The sequence below is a fragment of the Balaenoptera borealis genome (genome assembly GCF_965194805.1).
Source record: "Balaenoptera borealis genome assembly, chromosome: 6".
In the NCBI taxonomy this organism is placed as follows: domain Eukaryota; kingdom Metazoa; phylum Chordata; class Mammalia; order Artiodactyla; family Balaenopteridae; genus Balaenoptera; species Balaenoptera borealis.
The window spans coordinates 35173960-35194265 of record NC_138863.1 but is presented as its reverse complement, the minus strand read 5'-3'; the positions used below and the strand labels follow the sequence as shown (position 1 = coordinate 35194265).

Here is a 20306-nt window from a genome sequence, read left to right as displayed (position 1 = left end):
AGGACACCAACCCTGGACCTGAAGTATGTGGGGAGTGGAAGGAAAAGTAGTCACTTCCTGAGGGGGCTACAGACTACAGAGGAAGTAAGTAGGTCCTCTAGGAGCAGAGAACGCGCATTAAAAAAAAGATGGGATGTTTATAAAAGGGAATTTTAAAGGGCTCAGTGGAAGTGTTCGAGAGGAATAGGAAGAATGGGGGATTGGCTCAGAGGGGCAGACATACTGGCAATATGGGACTAGGACCCCAGATAGCAGTGGACAACTTGAGGGTTTGGAACTATTGGGGTGATTAAGGTAAACAGGGATCCGAGCCATGATGAGAACAGTCCTAATGTTCTATTAGTGCAAAGTTGAAGCCAAAACCCAGGTATTTAGCTCAGTAGTATTGGGTCACCTCACCCTCTGGCTGCTCCCAATTCTATGGTAAACTGAGTGAATGCACAGGTCTTATAAGGAACCCAAGCATTAAGAAAGCCTTTGGGTGACTATTCCCTCCACCAGCTCTCGAAGAAGTAAAAGATAATCCTAACTCTGATGCATAGGAGCTTGCGGGGAAGGGAGATAGGAAGCACCAGATAAATCAGAGCCTGAGTCATAGACCTGATCAGACTCAAGACTACCCTCCTCTTCTGGTTCTTCCTGGAATGGGAAAAATAGAGACTTGTCATGATTGAGGAGGAGTAAATAACTTTATGTTCATCCTTTAGGAAAAGATTCCCAAACCATAAGCAGCCCCCTCCTTCCAACCCAGGACAAGGTATTGGAAAGAGAATGAGGTGTCTGGTTGCGCCTTTACTCACAAAACCTGGATGAGCTGCATTGTTTTTCTTTTAAAAATTCCTTCTGCAGAGTGTTATTTTCCATCAAAATAACACTAGGGGTGGAATTCCTGAGTAGCTAACATAATAGCAGCCATCACAGTGTAAATCTGAATCTCCCAAATCATTCTCCAAAAAGCTGAATACAGAATAGATAACAAATAAAACTGCACAAAACCCATGCCATCTGCATAACTAAGAGAGAATGCCCAAACTTCAAATTATCTGGAAGAAGAAAAATAAAAACCAAATCTTGGCAAGCTGTGTCCCATTCTCCTGCCACAAAAAAAGAAGAAGGCTCTTGGTGGACCTATGATTGATCTAAGATAACCACGAAAAAGAGAAAGTCTGCTTTTGTGCTAAAATACTGGTAAAGAACCCTCGTAGATCAAAGCACTTACTATGTAGTTTTAAAAATTAAAGCTGCACATAATTCAAGGTGACAGTGTGTGAAAACCATTGTTTCTGGTATCGAAGGGAAAAAAAGGAATGGAGAGGCACCTTTTGGAACTTGGTGAAGAGGAAAAGAAGTAAAAGGAAATTTAGGGTCAAGTAAGAAAAACAAGATCCAAAGCTGTGAAAATATGCAATCTTTAGCCCATATCACTCACACACACACATACATACATAGACATAAACGCACAAGAATCATCCATTAAGAAAGTATTTCACTGCAGAAGAGGACACCCTTGAACCTGAAATCTTATAAACCATTCAAAAATCTTTGAAATGAATAGATGAAAACAGAGTAAATATACACAAAGATATTATAAGAAGAAAACAGAAAACAAGACAACTTCAGCTGATAAAAAGTGCTTTCCCCCCAAAAAACTAACCCAAAGTAGGAAAAAACCCAAAAAAAACTACAGCACAAACTCCAAAGTGAATTAAATATCCACTTTGGGAATATGAAAAACCACCTTGAACCAGAAATTCAAAAATTAAGAAATAGAAACAAACAAAAAAAGAAACAGGAAGAAATGAGAAGGGAATAGGTTGAATCCAGGAAAGAAAATAGGAGAAAAAGACAAAAATTATCACAGAAGTGAAGAATAAATTGCAAAGATTCTGGGGGGAAATAAGATCAAGTGAAAATTTAATAAGGGAAATTGAAAAAAGGCAGAAAAATAACCAAGATAATGAAAATGAGATACAAAGTTAAAAGTAATTAGGGTCAGAGAGAAGTGGTTGAAATGAAAGAGAAAGAAGAAAAAACATACAAATAATGGCAGTCCCTAAACTGCCTAAACAAAACGATGAAACAGGACTAATATTTAAAATCCAAAAAATGTTCAGAATGTGAAAGAAGATATATTGATAATTCTATATATCCGTAAATTACATGGGGAAATTAAACCAGAATTGTCAGCTCCCAAATATATGCAAGTAAAGCTATTGGACTTCAAAGGTAAAGAAAAAATACCTAAGCCTTCAAACAGAAAAGATAAGAAATTACAAGGACAAGAGAATTAAACTGGGACCAGCCTGCTCAAAAATAACATATAAGAAAGGCAGCAGTGGAATAGCATTTTTTAAAAAACACAAAGAAAAAAAAATGTAAATCAAGGATATTCAGTCAACCTGTCCTTCAAGTATCAAGGCAATAGAAAATGAGTTTTTAACATGAAAAATTCAGGGAATTTTGTATACATGAGCCTTTCTTGAAGAATCTTTGAAAAAATGATTTCCATTCAACCAAGTAGCAAAACTTCATCAAAAGACGTGATGGCAATCATTCACTATATTTAATGTTGACCTAAAACTAAAACCAGGTGAGAACAAAGCTCAAAGAATAATGTTATATGTAATGTGTAACTGGTTCTAACATAGCAGAAATAATGCAAGTAAAAATGGGAGGAGGGAGAGAGAAAGAAGAAAGTAGAATAAGTTCATTGATTGTGATACAGCAATAGGTGAGGGTTAAAGGATAATATTAAAATTGACAAATCAGATAATAAAAGGTTAAGTTAGAAAGACAACTAAGGGCTTTATAAAAGGTATGAGGACAAAGATAACCACTAGAATAACACTACAAACTTTCCTAAATACAAAAAGAAACTTTAAAAATCAAAAGAACAAGGAAAAAACATTATGTACAGAAAGAAATGTAACAACTATAACAATATTAATGTCATTGATATTAGATAAAATAATTTAAACATAAAATAATATGACAGTGGGACTAAATATATGCCATATTAATAAACATGGATAGGTTTAACTTATTAAAAGAAAAAATATTTTCAATTTGATTCACAAAGAAAGCTGCTGAAAATGAGACATGCCTAAATCAGAATGTCAGAAAGTCTAAAACTAAAAGAAGAGGTAAAGGTTTACTAGGCAACTGGAAATGATAAGTAAGTGGAGGTTATGATCCTGATATCAAAGTAGAATTTAAACCAAAATGCATTAAATTAGACAAAGAAGGACATGTTTTAATGTCCCAATTCACAATGAATATATAACAGTTATAAATTCTATTCACCAAATAACTCAGCAACACATTTATAAAGCAAAAATCGTAGGACATGCAAAGAAACATGGAGAGAAATACGTTAGTAGCAGGAAACTGTTAATATGCCACTTTCAGTACATGTAGACCAAGTAAACAAAAAATAAGTGAGGGAAAGAAATATAGATGTAAATAGCATAATTAATAAGGTAGATCTTATGGATATTTTTACTTTGGACCCTGAAAGTAGAGAATACAGTAGTAACAGAAGATAAAATGTTTTAGAATTAAGTTATCAAGAAATGTGCAAATCTTATATGAGAAAAATTTTAAAGCACTCCTGAAAGATACAAAAATGGACTTGAAACAAATGAAAGACATTCCTTAATATCATAAAGATACCAGTTTTATCTAAGTTATTTTATAAATTTAACAAGTACCAATAAGATTTTTATGGAGTTAGACAAGTTGTCATTAAAATTTATATGGAAAAATAAGCATGCAAAAATAGCCAGGAAAACGTTGAAAAAGAAAAGTTTATGAGAGATACTAGCCCTACCAGTTGTTAAAATACAATATAAATCTGGTTTGTTTATCTACTCATGGTACTGGTGCATAAATTGACAAATAGACCAGTGTAATAAAATAGGAGGTCCCAGAAATAGATTCAAATACATATGGAAATTTAGTATGTGACAAACATGGTATCTCAAATCACTTGGGAAAAGATGGACATTTTAATAAATCCTGGTGGGACAACTGGTTTGCTATTTGGAGAAAGATAAAATTAGAACCAAGTCTCACATTATAATCAAGAATAAACTCCAAATGGACCAGGGATATAAATGTCAAAGATGAAACCTTGTAAGTACTAGAAGAAACCATGTATGATTTTCTCTATAGCCTGGATGTAGGAAAAGACTTTCTAACTATGACTTGAAATTCAGATGCAATAAAAAATAAAATTGATACATTTGACTATGTTAAAAAAACCTTTTGAACAACAAAAAATAAACAATGACAAGAGACAAATTACTAACAGGGAGACAATTTGCACACACACATTTCTCAAAAATACGAAAATATCTTCAAAAATCACTCATTATAAGTGAAATGCAAATTAAATCTACCCCAATGCTACAACTCCAACAGTATGAAAATTCTATACACAAAGTTAGTCATTGTAGTATTATGTGTAATTGCAAAATATCAGAAAAAACCTAAATCCCTATACATAGGAGAGTGTGTGAATAAACTGTGGTACACCCATACAGCAGAGTACTCTGAAGGTGTAAAAAGAATGAGGTCATTTTCTGTGAACTAATGTAGAGTGATTTCCAGGATATTTTGTTAAGTGAAAAAGACAAAATGCAAGCATTTTTATACTATGTCACCTTTTGTGTAAGAAAGAATGTGAAATGAGAAAACATACATGTATCTAATCATTTGTACAAATAGAAACACAGGAAGCATAAACCAGAAACTATTAAGATTAGATACCTATAGCTGGCTAAGTAATGGCCACCAAAAATATCCAGTTCCTAGTCCCTGGAACCTGTGAATGTTACCTTATATGGAAAAAGGGTCTTTGTAGATACCATTAAATTAGGTATCTTGAGGGAATTCCCTGGCAGTCCAGTGGTTAGGACTCTGCACTTCCACTGCAGGGTGCAAGGGTTCAATCCCTGGTAGGGGAACTAAGGTTCCACATGCCGTGCAGCATGGCCAGAAAATAAATAAATAAACAAATAAATAAGGTATCTTGAGATGGAGCGATTATCTGGGATTATCAAGGTAGGTCCTAAATGTAATCACAAGTATCCTTATAAGAGGCAGGCAGAGGGAGATTTGACTACCGGCAGATGAGAAAGTCTTGTGATGGAAACAGAGGGAAGCAGAGTCAGAAGATGTTATGCTGTTGGTTCTGAAAATGGAGTTGAGGAATGTAAGGAATGCAGCTCTAGACACTGGAAAAGGCAAGGAAACAGATTCTCCTCTAGAGCTTCCATGGGAGCTTGCTCCTGCTGTCACCTTGATTTTAGCCCCATAAGACTCCTTTCAGACTTCTGGCCTCCAGAACTATCAAAGAATAAATTTCAGTTGTTTTAAACTACTAAGTTTGTGGTAATCTGTTACAGCAGCAATAGGAAACTAACACAGGTGGTAAGGAATTAGGAGTGAGAAACAGAAAGAAGAAAGGAAGAGAGTGACACTTTTGAATACACCTATTTATAAAGTTCTGGCTTTTGAAACTAGTTAATGTTTCTCATACTAAAACATAAGAAAATAAACATACATGCACATAAAGATAGGGAAAAACTCTAAAACTATATACAAGTAGACCTAAGTAAACCTAACCGTAATTCAAATGAATAGCGTAGTCACGCTGAAGCGAGGGGGAAAACTAATGAATCCAAGTAACTTCAGATCACTGTATTTGATGACATACCCTTAAACTTAAGATTTTAAAAAGAACAGTAAACAAATTTTCAAGTCTAGTTAAGTTTTCACAGAGGTATGGGGTAGCAACTCTGAAGTTACTTTCTATGAATTCTAGGACTGAGCAAAAAGTAAATATATGGTAAATAATAGGAACCAAATTTCTCACTGTTAGAAAAGTAGTTATATACATTAAAAAGGAAAATGCTAGAATGTATTCAAGACCCCTGTATTAGTTTCCTGTGGCTACTATAACAGATTCCCACAAACGGGGTGGCTTAGAGCAACAGAAATTTATCCTCTCACAATTCTGGCAGCCAGGAGTCCAAAATCAGGGGGTCAGCATATCTGCACTCCCTCTGAAGGCTCTAGGGGAATCTGTTTCTTGCCTCTTCCAGCTTCTGGTGACTGTTGGCATTGCTGAGATTGTGACTGCAGCTCTTTCTGTTCCATCCTTCTCTGCATGTGAATTTGTGTGTCAAATTTCTCTCTGCCTGTCTCTCATAAGGACACTTGTGGTGAGATTTAGGCCTCATCTGATAATCCAGGATAATCTCCTCATCTCAAAATCCTTAAATCTTCAAGGACTCTTTTGCAAAATAAGGTAACATCCATGATTTTGCCTTATAAGGTAACATTCACAAGTTCCAGGGATTAGGAAGTCAATATATCTTTGGGGGGGGCATTTTTTCAACCTACCACAACCCCCAGGTCACATGAACTGTCCCCTGTGTGGCTTCCTGGATCTACAACCAAATAGGAATCATTCTTTCCTTTGCTACTGTCGTGGCAATGAACCTGGACCACCTTGTGTTGTTATCATTGTATGTGTCAGATCTGGTTGTCTCTAAAATTCTTTGACAGCTCAAACTTTCCTTCATTATAACCTCATAGGACCTAGCACCTATTAGCTGTTTATCCTTTTTTCTAACTTCTACCAATCTCTATATACTGCATTACTTACACATTAAAATGGCAAATATGATCTTAAGAAAACCACCTATGTCATCAACCCTAATAAAATTAGGATGATAGAGAAGATACATGATGTTTTGTGAGTTTAAAAAATTATGAGTTGTCCTTTAATTGAGAAAAGTACTTCACATGTGCTTTAATGGTGAATGTAGCAAAGTTTTCTACAGCCAACTGTTACGATAAATATTTAGCTACTTATAGGCTCCTGCCTTGGCTGAGAAAAATTTGATTTGATGACCCTATTTGTTTGAGTTTATTTATACTCATTGTCTAAATTTTTACTTTGGGAGAAATCTGCAATCTAGTGTATTTATCTTTTCCCTCTCAAATTCCACAGTGTTTTAGTCAGCAAGCAACCGAGTTTGAACCCAGTGCTTTTTATATTTCTTTCCACGACTAACTGTATCTTAAGAGATCCTAACCTTGTATAGTGGTTGATATGATAGCAGCTGAGAGCTTTAGGCACAAACTAATTATTTCCTTTCATTCTGTTAGAGAAACTGTTTACAGAGATGGGGAGGTTTTGGTTCTTGTCTAAATAATGTCCCTGACCTTAGTTTTTACTAAAGCATCAAAATGTTTTAAATGTAGAGATGGCTTTTTAAGGAAGCAACTGTTTTAAATAAAATGATAGGTAATAGTCTTATATTCATATGATTTTGAAAGCTTACAAAGCACTTTTGTTTTTAAACTCATCTATGCCTACATCTGGTCTTTCATCTTTCCTTCCTGCCTCAGAGGAAGAGGCAACCCTTCAGCCCAGGGCTTAGCCCTTGTTCCAACCTCTGCATCCATGGAACTCTGCTCCACCATCCTGTGTCATCCATTCTCCTTTTCTACCAACCCTTCCTCCAGCCTATGCAAAGAATACAAACCCTCCTTCCACCTGGATGCCCCGGAGCTATTGTCACTTCTCTTTTCATCTTCAACGAATTGTCTGCTCTCTCATCTTTGCATGCTCTCTGCTGCATCCTAACTGTTAACCCCGGAGCTGTTTGGGCTCACATCTCCAGCTGCATAAGACAAAGTTGGCTGTCTCCTCATTGAAATGAGCTCCTCTCTTGGCCTCTGTGAAGCCTATGTCTCCTCTTCCCTCTCACTGCCTTTCTTGCTGCCCTTTCATCTTTCCTCCCTGCACTGATGCTTACCAGGGTTCTACCTTCTACTCTCCTTGTGCTTCTAAACACTCTCCCTCCTTAACTTAATCGATTCCACTGATTTCTGTTACTGTTCACTGCTGACTCCCAAGTCCAGACACCTCTTTTGAGCTCCACGTTTTATACCTGTGTGTCTGCTGGACGTTACCTCCTACACATCCCAAAGGGACTTCAAAACAGCAGAATTCATTCTTATCCACAGCTGCTATTCCTTCGCATTTGCAGTGAGGAGTAGAAGGGAGACGGGATATGTGATAAGGAAGGGTGTGGACGGAGACCACTTGGGACCCTCTCCAACAGCCAGGGGGATGTCCTCATGGAGAGAACTCTGGAGATGTGGGCTTCAGGGCCCTGCGTTGTTGGATGGTGCATGTAAATGTAAGCCCCTTAGTAAAGCTAGTGAGCACAACAGCTGACTTTGCAATCCCTCCCCAAGCTTCCAGCTTGTATTGTTTGAAGTTTATCACTGGAAATCTTGAGGAAAGAAATGCTTAAGTCTTTTTGGAATTCCCTGTGGAGGCACAGAGTAGAGGTTGGGAAGTAGACACTGCCCCCACCCCCCCCACCCCAATATAGTCCAGCACGTGGACTAGTGTCGTGTAGGTGAAAGAGCTGCAATGAGAACTACTGCTAGAGGTTATGCAGCCAGACAAATGATAGACCAAGACCCCTGATGATTTTATCCTTCCCCAGAGAAGCCGCCTTCCACACATACATATACCTAGAGCAGAGAGAAGAATGCTTGGTGTCCCTATTACATCTTCCCTGTACTTGCCTAAATCAAAGAAACAGTCTCAAATCACCTCCAGTCTCTACTTATAGAAATGTATGGGAATGGATAGTTTGCCCATCAGCCTCATTGATCTTCACCTCTAGCATAATGCCAAAAGGGACTCCCCAAAAATGTATACTGAAGAAAAAGAGGAGGCTGGCAAGCGGGCAGCCTGATGAAATTCACATGATGGACGCCATGCCTTGAAACCGAAGTGGCAGATGACAAGTCACTTATCCTCTTTCAAAGAGGCCCAGGCCAGACTGCCTGGGTTTAAATCCCAGCTATGCTGCTTACTAAACTTTGCAGAAGTTACTCAAATATTCTGTGCCTCAGTTTCCTCAACCATAAAAAGGAAATAATAGTACCTACCACATAGGATCGTTGTGACAACTTAAAAGGCATATAAAGGGCCTGACACGGGGCTTAGGAAATGGTAAGCACTTGACAAATGTTATCTGTTGCAATTATAATTATTACCTGTCCCTCACCGGGCATAGCAGGAAGTCTTCTCATTAATGAGAATAGAAATAATGGTTGTAGTAAGGTAGCATCAAATACTGAAACAAACCTTTGTCATTCTTTTGGTTGCCCAGCTCAAAATGCCCTTCCTGAGTCTAGGTGGGAGGCAGAGATGGCCTCTCACTAAGAATCTGATAAAGCCAGATACAGGCTGAATGTTCAGGACTCCCTTGCAGCTAGGGTTTGTAGCCTGTCATCCAGGCTTGACCAGTCAGGCACACCCAACCCAGGCCTAGCAACAGGAGCTAGTGATGCCAAGTGGCAGGGGTGGGGAGCACTGCCATACAGTATGCCCACTTTTCCCAGAGGTAGCAGCAGTGACAGTGATGGTCCCAACAGCAGCATTCAAAGCCACTGCTGGCTCTGCAGGATCAGCAGCAACTTCACAGGCTGTGACTGTGGCTGGGTCCTTGTCCACTGCCAGAGCCCCTGTTCCTGCCTGTTTTCCAAGCCTGTATCTCTATACTCTCCAGAAATGCTTGAGATAACCCAGTGTCCTTTTCTGCTTCTATCAGATTAGGTTAATTTTTCTTGGGCTAATTTTCAACCTGCCAGACTGATATGGATTATCAGATCAGATGGTTTAATAAAATATATGTACACTATTTCTACTGTTTTATTAGCTTATTGATTTGCAGTGTGCTTCTACGTGGCTCCTGTTCAGGGACTGTTTTTCTTGGATGATTTTTGTTTTAGTAGTGCTGAGATGGTAAAGAGGATTGTTCATTCTTATTGTTGTTTGGCAGGAAGCTTTCCTCTTCTCCCTTTCCCTCCTTCCTCTTTTTTGGTGTGTGTTTGGGGTATGGGTCAGGACAATCAAATTTTAATTGACTGGAATCTACTCTTAGGTACAGAAAATCAGGTGACTAATGAGTACGAAAATTAAGGAGATTGAGAGGAGCAAAATCAGTGCCCTGAGCAGGAGAGTATCCCAACACAACTGTGAACTCATTTAATTTATAGATAAGGAGCTTGGAACAAAGAACCCAAAGGTAATGTGTGTTCAATACAGCTAACTGTATCTTCACACTCCTAGCCCAGGGCTTCTGGCTCTATACATTTGCCTCCACCTAAGAGGCAAATGACCTAAAAGCAAGTTGAGGTCAGGTTAAATTCAGCCCAGTCAATTACACTTTTTAGGTTTATGATTTTGTATGATAAGAATTTACATTTTCAAGAGCTTTTTATAATTTACAGGCATTTGGTTCATTAAATTCTCTGAACTGCTCTGACATAAGGTACATATAATATATATTGAGCATTTAATGTGTCAGGCTGGGTACACAGGATATAGAGCTAGTTAACCCCTTGATAACCAGAAATTTCTATAATCAATATATTTCATTTTAAACCACTATTATTGAAGTTTTTACTGTAGTATAGACTGTTATTTTAGCAGGCAGCCAATCAATAAAAACTGTTCTACTTACACAAGACTCACATGGCTAGATCTCAATGGAGACCAATCTTGAAATATATTTAAGATCTAACTCAAAACCATGTTTTGCATCATTTGTCTAGATTCTCTAAAGTAAAATGGAAAGTTGTGATTCTCAAATGTCCCCAAATGAACAAAATATTGACAAGAATATGAAGTTGACTGCATCACTGTATAATTAATTATTAAAACCTAGATTTAACAAGCTATTTTCGTTTTCAATCTAATGGCATACAAAGAGGAAATTTTATTCTCTGTATAGTTTTTCTAAATTCTTTGTATGGATTATGAAAGTCACTTGTGAAAGGAAACTAAGCTAATTGACCTGTAACATAAAGAGAGTAATATATATTTTTGTGTAGCTCTGAATCACAGAAAATGCCATTCTTGTATATTTAGCTAAAACAAACCATTAATATAAGACCTAAGTATTAATGAGATCCAGGATTTTCAACGAAATTTCATTGCCGCTTTCCCCTCGAAAAGTTAAAAGAAAAATGGGGAGGGCTTTTAAGTGAAAACTAAATGACGCTGCTGGCATCATAGTGCAAAGATGCAGAAGAACTGGTAAAATGTGGGCGGGCAGCCTCACAGTAACGTCAGAAACAACAAAAACTTTCCAACAGGCTTCAGGTGGCTGTCAAGCCTTTTAAACATCTGACTCACAAAGGTAGCTTTATCAAAGGAGCGTTTTCTTTTTCAAAAACATTAGGAAACAGCGCAACAGAACCTGCTCAAAGCCTTCCACCCAGGCTGAGTCGCCCCTGGCTTGCCTGGACACGCCCCCTTCCATCGCCCGCGGCGAGGTCCCTCCCCTTCCACCTCCCACTTCCTGGTAACCAAGCTGCTTTGCGCCGCCTTCTCGGGACCTGATTGGCTGACGAGGCAACCGCTAACGGCTACGGAGTTTAAACCCAAGCCTTGGCCCCGAGGGCTGGGCTCCGGGAGCTGAGTGGTGGTCCCACCACGCTGAAAAAGCGGTAAGTCGGTGACCTGTGACATTTGGCGTGGCCTTGCCTTGTCTGGCGGGACCCATGCCTTTCCTGAGCTGAACCTCCCGGCGCTGCCACTCCCGGGTCTCTGGTCCGCCGAGCCGCGCGCGGCCCGCGGCCCCGCCCACTCAGCCTCGGGTCTCCCGGCTCCCGGGCCCAGTGCTGGCTCGGCGGGGCTTCTTGAGGAAGGCCCTGGTTTGGATCTGAGTCGCTGCTTCTTGCCCCTGGGATCTGAGCTCTCGGCTCCATGAGGGGGGCCAGCCGCCAAGCAGAAACCCAGCTCCTGTAGGAAGGGATTTCTGTCTATATGACTGCTCTACTGCTTTTAGAACAGTATCTGGCTCACTGTGAGCGCTCAGTAAATAGGCTGAATGAATGTTAGAGACTGCTTACTCAAGTTCTTGGAGGAGCCCTTTCCTTTGGAGCGCTCGATTAAAAGGGAGGCTGACTGAAGGGGAAGCGTTGATAGACGACTGGGAAGAACTTAGAACCAGAACTGGGTCTTGACGCACAGGTAGGATTTCGGTAGGCAAATAGGGACTGTGATTTTTCTAGATGAGGAATCCAACTCAGGAGAATTGGATGTGGGATTGAGTAGTTCTGCTTTAGCCGAGATGCTAGCCAGACAAGAGCTACAGAGTAATAATATATAGGTAATGTTAGTGAGCGCTCTGTGCTACGTCCAGTACTAGGCACTGTATATGCGTTGGCTCATTAAGTCCCTACAGTGAGATGCTCTGACTTTTTATAATTTTCTAAGTCTGGAAATTGAGACTTGGAGATGCTAGGATCACATAGCTATGAAATATTAGAACTGGGGCACCAACACAGTCTAACCACTATTTATAATACAGTCGGCTCTCCTGTCCGACTCTCGGGTTCCGAATCATCTCCTTCAACCAACCGAATCACTGATGGAAAAAATTGGGGAAAATTCCAGAAAGTTCCAAAAAGCAAAGTTTGATTTGCTAATTGCCGAGCAACTATTTACATAACATTTATATTGCATCTACAACTATTTACATTGTATTAGGTACTATAAGTAATCTAAACTATGCAGAAGGATGTGCCCAGGTTATATGTAAATACTATGCCATTTTATATAACGGACCTGAGCATGGTGGATTTGGGTATCTGTGGGAGTCCTGCAACTAGTACCCTGCAGATACCAAGGAATGACTGTACCTCAATCTCTGTGTGGTAAGTCACCCTGGAATGGGTACTCCAATACAAGGGACCTGAAGCTGAAGAATGCCTGGCATATGTCAGGAGCAGTTAGATCTTGGTGGCCACTGTGGCTTGAGAGGAATGGACTAGGGGGAGAGAAGGAGGAATTTAAAGTTACAGAAATGGGAAGAAGAGCAGGTGGTGGAGAGTTTTAGAAAGTATAGATTAATACATGGTAGTGAGGGCAGGAGTGGAAGTAGGGAGGTAAGAGGCTATTGAAATAATTCAGGTGAGACATGTTAGTGCTTTAGTCTAGGTTGGTAGCAGTGGAGATACTGAGAAGTCGTCAGATTCTAAATGCATTGTGAAGGTAAATTGGGATGTGAGAGATTTTTGACTAGAGCAACTGGAAGGATGGAGTTGCCATTAACTGAAGTGGGGAAGGCTCTGAGTGAAGCAGGTTTGGGCAGGTTAAGTTTGATATGCTATTTTAGTTATCCAAGTGGAATTGTGGAGTAGACAACTATATGAATCCAGGGAAGTTCAGGAAAGAGATCCAGACAGAGGACATAAATTTTGGGGTTCTTGATATCTAGGTAGTATTTTAAGCCATGACTTAAATACATAAAATACACCAAAAGATTGAGGGTAGATAAAGAGAAGAAATCCAAGGAGAGAACTTATTATAGGTTGGAAGAATCTGTAAAAGAGACTGGAAAGAAGCAGCTAGATAGCTAGGGAAAAAAAAAAACAACCCAGGAGTTTGGTGTTCTGGTAGCTGAGGAAATATCGTTTTTGAGGAGGAAAGAGAAATTAACCACATTAAATGCTGCTCTTAGATCAAGTTAGATGCGGACTGAGAACTGACCATTAGATTAGCAGTGTGGAGGTCATTAGAAACCTTTGCAAAAGCAGTTTTGTTGGAATTGAGTGAAAGCCTGAGTGAAATAGGGTTACAAGAAGATTGGAAACTGAGTATAGGCAATTTTTTTAAGGAGTTTTGCTGTAAAGGCTGCAGAGAAATGAAGTGTATGTCCGAGGATGAAGTGGGAACAGTCCCCATAGGATTAGGTATATTTCTTCTGTGCATGTCTCTAAGGTTACACTTCTTACTTTGTATCACAATAGAGTCTGTGCCCACACTGGACTGTGCATTCCATGACTATGCCTTCCTATGCAGCTGTATCCTGTTTTTTGTCCCCAGTGCCTAGCCTAGCTCCTGGCAGGCAGATATAATGATATAGGTTTGAACGAAAAAACAAAGTCATTTACCTTTTTAGGATTCTACTTTTAAACCACTTTTGATTATATTCATACTTTCAGATTTTATATGAAGGGTTCTGCAAATATGTATAAAGTATATTATTTCAGTCATGATTTACTTCTTAGAATGTATTTATCAGTTATCCTTTTTCCGTTTATTAATACTATGATTTCCTGCTTTCTTTCTTTCTTTTTTTTACTTCAGTGATGGAGTACCCAGTGATGGAAACTGGTTCACTTTTTACCTCAGGAATTAAAAGACATGTGAAAGAGAAAAGAATTTCAAAGGCTGCTAAGTTGAATGTTTCTCTTGCTTCAAAAATCAAAACAAAAATAATAAGTAAGTGTTATTAGTCTTAAAGTATACTCACATTTTTACTTTTTTCTGGAGAATTGATATAGTATTTGATGCTTTTTCAAGTATAGAAAATGACTAAAATGACTATTTTGTTAAATGAGACTTTCTCTGTTCAGTTCTTCCTATCTCCTTCAACTCCTGTTAGTTGGATGGTTATGATGATTTACTGTCAGTGGTGACAGCTGAATTTTCAGCAGTGAGGCTGGGGTGGCCCAAGGCAGCTACCTCCTACACTGCAAAGAAAATACCAACGTGACATTTCTGAAAAAGAGCTGAAAAAAAAGTGACGGATTGTCCTTCTGACATATTGCAGCATTTGGATGATGGGTAATCTAGAGGTGGTTGGCCCAGATAGTGTGCTGTAGTGGGTGATTTTATGTAACCAAAGCTCATCCTGAGGGCACTGAGCTCTTTGGAGATGGTGTTTCATGGATTCTGGAGCTAAGATATCAGAAGGCAAAAAAAAAAAAAAAGTCAGGGAAACGCCCCAAGATAAATTTTCATTACTTCTGAAAATTATCTCAATGATTCATTTCCATCTTAGCAGGATTGGGGGAGGTTTCCTGTTGATCAACACGTGTGAAAAAATAGCCCAGCCTCCTGAGTATCTTTAAATCGTAATGTTGCTCCTACCCAGGTCTCTAGGACCATCTTTTGTATTAGATCACTTTCTATAGTGGCAGTTTCCTATTCTCGTTGGCAGGACCATTGCATGCCCACTGCTGTGAAGGAATACACTGAGTCTGAGGAGTGCAACAGGAAAATGTTATTAACCTTTAGCTTCCGGAAGTTCTAAACTGGTTCTAGTCTATTTCCACTTGATATGTCATAGGTGGCTGTCTGAATCTACTTTCTTTGTGCCAAAAATAAAGTACTTTTTGGACTCTGTTTTTGTTAGACGCCCAAGCTTTCCCTGAGTATTTAAAAAAATATTATTAGTATTATAAACTATTATTACCATTACTATTACTATAGCTATTAATACTATTACATAAAAATATATATTACTATTATAAAACATATTACATATACTATAACTTTAAATCCACGGGATGTGTTATTGAATAGTGGCATGTAAATCAAAATTATGAAAATATAATTATGCTTTAGGTGTACTAAGGGAACACTATATGTAAGGTGAGCGTTACCAAGGAATTCACAATTAAATTTCTTTTGCTAATAACGGGAAAGCATTCTGATTTAAATTATATTTACATAGTACTTGTAAAGAGAAGGGGTCAAGTTTAGATTGCAATAGATGCCTAGAAATAAGAGGTAGGATATCTAAGGTGGAGGTAGAAGATCCCACAGGGTTTAGATGATCTGTCCAACATTACAGTAAGTACGCTGCCTTTCTACTTGAGGTTTTGAAAAATGGACTTTGGGAGCATTAATTTGTTCAGTTCTGGAGCCACAGAAACTGGCTCTAAAATTTTCACAGATTGGCTACCCTAATTTCTCTAGGACATCTTTAGTTAGAGCTGTGGGATCAGCTTCTGCATTCTACCTCCTAGTCAAAAGGAGGAAGGAAGGCAGAGCAACAAGTATCAAGATTTAGTTTTTGTGACTGATCTAATTATCTAGAATACTGTGTCTATATTAGAGTCCTCTTATTCCTAACTCTGTATTCACAAACATTCTGCATTTCTCACAACTCTTATTCACCTTCTATCTAGCTTTTATTTCTTCAGCTCCAAACTCTGGGTACATTTTTTTCAAAATTCCATCTGTGTTTTCATGCTCTTCTTTTCTAACTTCAGCTAAAACTTACAAAGTGAAATATGTTTTGTCCAAAGTAGTTTTATTAAGGAATATGAAAATGTATTAAGATGTTCAACATTAACTCTTACAATTTTTTTACAGACAATTCTTCTATTTTCAAAATTTCTTTAAAGCACAACAACAGGGCATTAGCTCAAGCTCTTAGCAGAGAGAAAGAGAATTCTCGAAGAATTACAACTGAAAAGATGCTATTGCAAAAAGAAGTGGAGAAACTGAATTTTGAGAACACATTTCTTCGTCTAAAGCTAAATAATTTGGTATGGAAACTATATTGTGTTTGAATTCTAAAACTGTATTATTTTAGAAGCTCTAAATGCTTTTCAAACCTGTAATTAATGTAAAAAAATTATTGAAAGAGTGTGCCATGTGTTTTGTTTTTTTTAATTAATTAATTAATTAATTAATTAATTAATTAATTTTTTTATGGCTGTGTTGGGTTTTCGTTTCTGTGCGAGGGCTTTCTCTAGTGTGGCAAGTGGGGGCCACTCTTCATCGCGGAGCGCGGGCCTCTCATTATCGCGGCCTCTCTTGCTGCAGAGCACAGGCTCCAGATGCGCAGGCTCAGTAATTGTGGCTCACGGGCCCAGCTGCTCCGCGGCATGTGGGATCCTCCCAGACCAGGGCTCGAACCCGTGTGCTCTGCATTGGCAGGCAGATTCCCAACCACTGCGCCACCAGGGAAGCCCGAGTGTGCCATGTTAATGGACAAACTGTTAATGGGTAATAAAATAGGTGTCTTGAATCTACATTCTAAATGTGTACTTGTGGCTCTGCAAACTAATATAATACCTTGATCAACATTTGATTGCTTATCATAAGCAAAACTTGATACATTAATATATTTTAAGAAGATGGGCATAATTCCTCCAGTGAGTTGAAAGGAGGGAAGTTCCCTGAGTGTTTGTATTCTCTGTTAATGGCAACATTCCACTGGCTACAAGCCAAGTAGAATGAAGATTGTAGTCCTTGCTTTTCCTTCCAACTTCCAACTCTGTCCACAGCAGGGCAGTAAGAGCCAGTGCTTAGCTAGGTTAAAGCTACAGCTATAGCTCTAACTCCAAAATGAGTAGAAATTAATTTAAAATGGAAAAATGACTTACTATACTTCTTGGAGGTTAAATTCCTGTGGCTGACAAACTGTGTTCAGTTGCCACATGATGTATTATTATTATGAGAAGATTAAAAATATAGGAAGGGACTTCCCTGGCGGTTCAGTGGCTAAGACATTGTGCTTCCAATGCAGGGAGCTCGAGTTCGATCCCTGGTCAGGGAACTAAGATCCCACATGCCGCGTGGTGCTGCCAAAAAAAAAAAAAGTAGGAAAATTTATGATTGATAGCTCAAAAGCATTCAAAACGTGTGCATATGTGTCTGTGTCTGTGTCTGTTTGAACTATGCAGTGTAGCACCTTTTTAGCCTAATGTGATCTGTTATTTTTTAAGTCTTCTCAGCTGATGGTATTTGTAAATGTATGGTATAATAAACTCCAAATCTTAGTTGATTAGAAGGCTCTTTCTTTATTTCAGAATAAGAAGCTTATAGAAATAGAAGCACTCATGAACAATAACTTGATAACTGCAATTGAAATGAGCACTCTTTCTGAGGTAAGTAGAATTTGTGTCTAAATAGTGTAATATTTTTAGCATTATTGAGGATAATTGAGATAAGTTAAGTAGCATCAAGGTTAGAGATGCATATCTTAAACTTTATACCAAGGAATGGAGATAATATTAATTTTAATTGGCTAACAGCACATTATTATTTGATACAATTGGTTATTGAAATTTTTATATAAAAATTAGCTTTTGATTAAAAGTAACACAGGATTAGACAGCTCATGGAACACAAGACAAAACAGACTCAAAAACATAAAAGATATTAGTAGAAAAGTCGTATTTCAAATTAGGGAAGAATTTGTATTATTTTTAAAAACATGGACACAATTGAAAAACTATTAGGGGAAAAAAATAGAGGTAGATCCTAGATCCCCATGTTCTTCAAGGGTCAAATGTATATGTAGAAATATTGTATATGCATGAGTATAGACGTGTGTATTTATTCATAGGCATAGAATAAAGTTTGGGAGGTTATATACCAAAATATTAGTAGTGATTATCTTTGTATGGCATGATTAAGGATGAACTGTGTTTAACCTTATCATCACATTATTCTCATTAAACTATTGAAGGCTAAATGCAAGAATTGTTCTATTACTGTTAATATCCTTGTATAATTTGGTACTTTAATGACAAACATGATCTAATGAGATTAGAAATTTCATTCATTTTCATTTTCTTTGTTCTTTTCAAAAATAGTTCCATCAGAGTCCCTTTCTTCTGCCAAGTAGCAAGAAGAAACGGGTTAGTAAACAGTGCAAATTGATGCGTCTTCCATTTGCAAGGTAATTGCTTCAAAACTTGGTTAAATACTGACTGGTGCACTTTTACCTGAATTGGACTTCGAAAAGTTTTTATTTGGTTTGCTTCCTCGACACAGAAAAACATTTAAAAATAAATAATGAAATACTTGTCAATATTGTATCAGTGAAAGAAATTGAAGATATAATCTAATAGAATTCAGCTTTAAACTTTGAAATAATATTCAGTTTTCCCATAGTTTCTAGAGAAGAAAGAGGCACAGGTAGACCTTGAGTTACATAGGTTTGAATTACACTGGTTCAGAATACTTAGATTTTCATACAACATAATCTGTGTGTGTTATGCAATGTTCAGGTTTCATCAACCTGTAGTTGCCTGTTAAGGTAGAAATGAGATGGTTGTGGTATCTTGCTACAGGTTGTATTTCCAGGGCTCCAGGGAAACTTACCCATCAATTCAATAACCAAGGTCATCTATAGAATCCTGCTACTCTTCAGTTCTTTCTTTTCCTCCAGGTCACCACTGGCCTCATGTTTTCTGCTGGGTAAATCTGATAACTATTTCTACCTTTATTATCTTGCATACTACTCAGACTTTAAAATTAACTTTCATCATTACTATTCTCCTGACCAAAATTCCCATTTCTTGATTAATTTGATTATAATCTTAGTAAATACCCTATTTCAAACCTATCACTTTTAAAGACAGTTACTGAGGTCCAGAGAGGTAAAATGACTCAGTGAATTAATAGCATTGATCAGAATTGTCTTGTCTCTTTTAGACAATGATCTTTCTGTTACATAAATTATAGGTTTAATGCATTTTTTTAAGTGTACAAAGTGCACTTATGTATTGAAGTGGTATCTGTACTATAGTAAAAAAAAAATTCTTTTATCCACTGTGTCATTTTCTATTCATTCCAGTTTGTTCCATTGTTTTGTCTCTTCTGTACTGGCACCACATTGCACCTGTACATTTTAATTAATATAGTTTTAAAATAGTACATTTTGTTGTCTTGTAGGTGCTCAGTTCTTTTTCAAGAAAATCTTGGCTGTCATTATGCATGCATTATTTCATGTAAATGTATGAATCAAGTGTTAACTTGCCCTCCAGAAAATTTTCTTGTGTTTTTTTAAGTAAACTTTTGTTTGAAGTATAATGTACATTTTAGAAAAGTGCCAAAATCTTTAGAGAATGATGAATTTTCACAGTGAACACTATATGGTATAGCCAATATCCAGACCAAGAAACAGATTATTACCAGTACCTCAGATATCCTTGTGCCCCTTGCCAGTCACTACTCATCACCCACCCAAGGATAAATATTATCCTGACTACTAACATTGTAGATTAATTAATTTTGCCTAGTTTTGAATTTCCTATAATGAAATCATATAGGATGTATGATTTTGGTCTCTGGCTCCTGTAACTCAACATTGTGTTCATGAGATTTCATCCATATTGTCCTATGTAGTTGTAGATCAGTCATTCTCATTGCTGTGTAGTATTCCGTTGTATGATTATTCCATAATTTATCCATCCTTCTGTTATTAGTTTTTTTGCTAGGTTTGGTCTATTATAAATAATTCTACCTTGTGTCTGCCTTTTGATTAATATATATAAACATTTCTGTTGGGTATATACTTAGGAGTAGAATTGCTGGGTTTACCTGTATTTGGCTTTGCAAGGAACTGCTAAACAGTTTTCTAAAGGGATTATGCCAGTTTACATTTCTAACAGCAATATATGAGAATTCCTGTTGTTATGTATCTCCAACAACACTTGTTATTGTC

The 20306-nt window shown here is 37.7% G+C and overlaps 1 protein-coding gene across 6 annotated transcripts in view; it reads left to right on the top strand.

Moving 5' to 3' along the window:
• Window positions 1-5932: 5932 nt before the first annotated feature.
• Window positions 5933-20306, top strand: part of LOC309631168 (aldehyde oxidase 1) — a 111423-nt gene continuing 97049 nt past the window's right edge. For 5 of the 6 annotated variants that reach the window (XR_014246119.1, XR_014246120.1, XM_082397282.1 and 2 more), the window contains exons 1-5: window positions 5933-11553; window positions 14201-14335; window positions 16217-16392; window positions 17662-17739; window positions 18451-18536. Coding sequence is in view for 4 of the 6 variants with exons in the window: in XM_082397282.1 (XP_082253408.1) it covers window positions 14203-14335; window positions 16217-16392; window positions 17662-17739; window positions 18451-18536 (473 nt within the window). In the remaining 2 variants the exon portion in view is untranslated. The remainder of the gene's footprint in view (window positions 11554-14200; window positions 14336-16216; window positions 16393-17661; window positions 17740-18450; window positions 18537-20306) is intronic. The other variant, XM_082397281.1, reaches the window with a different exon arrangement.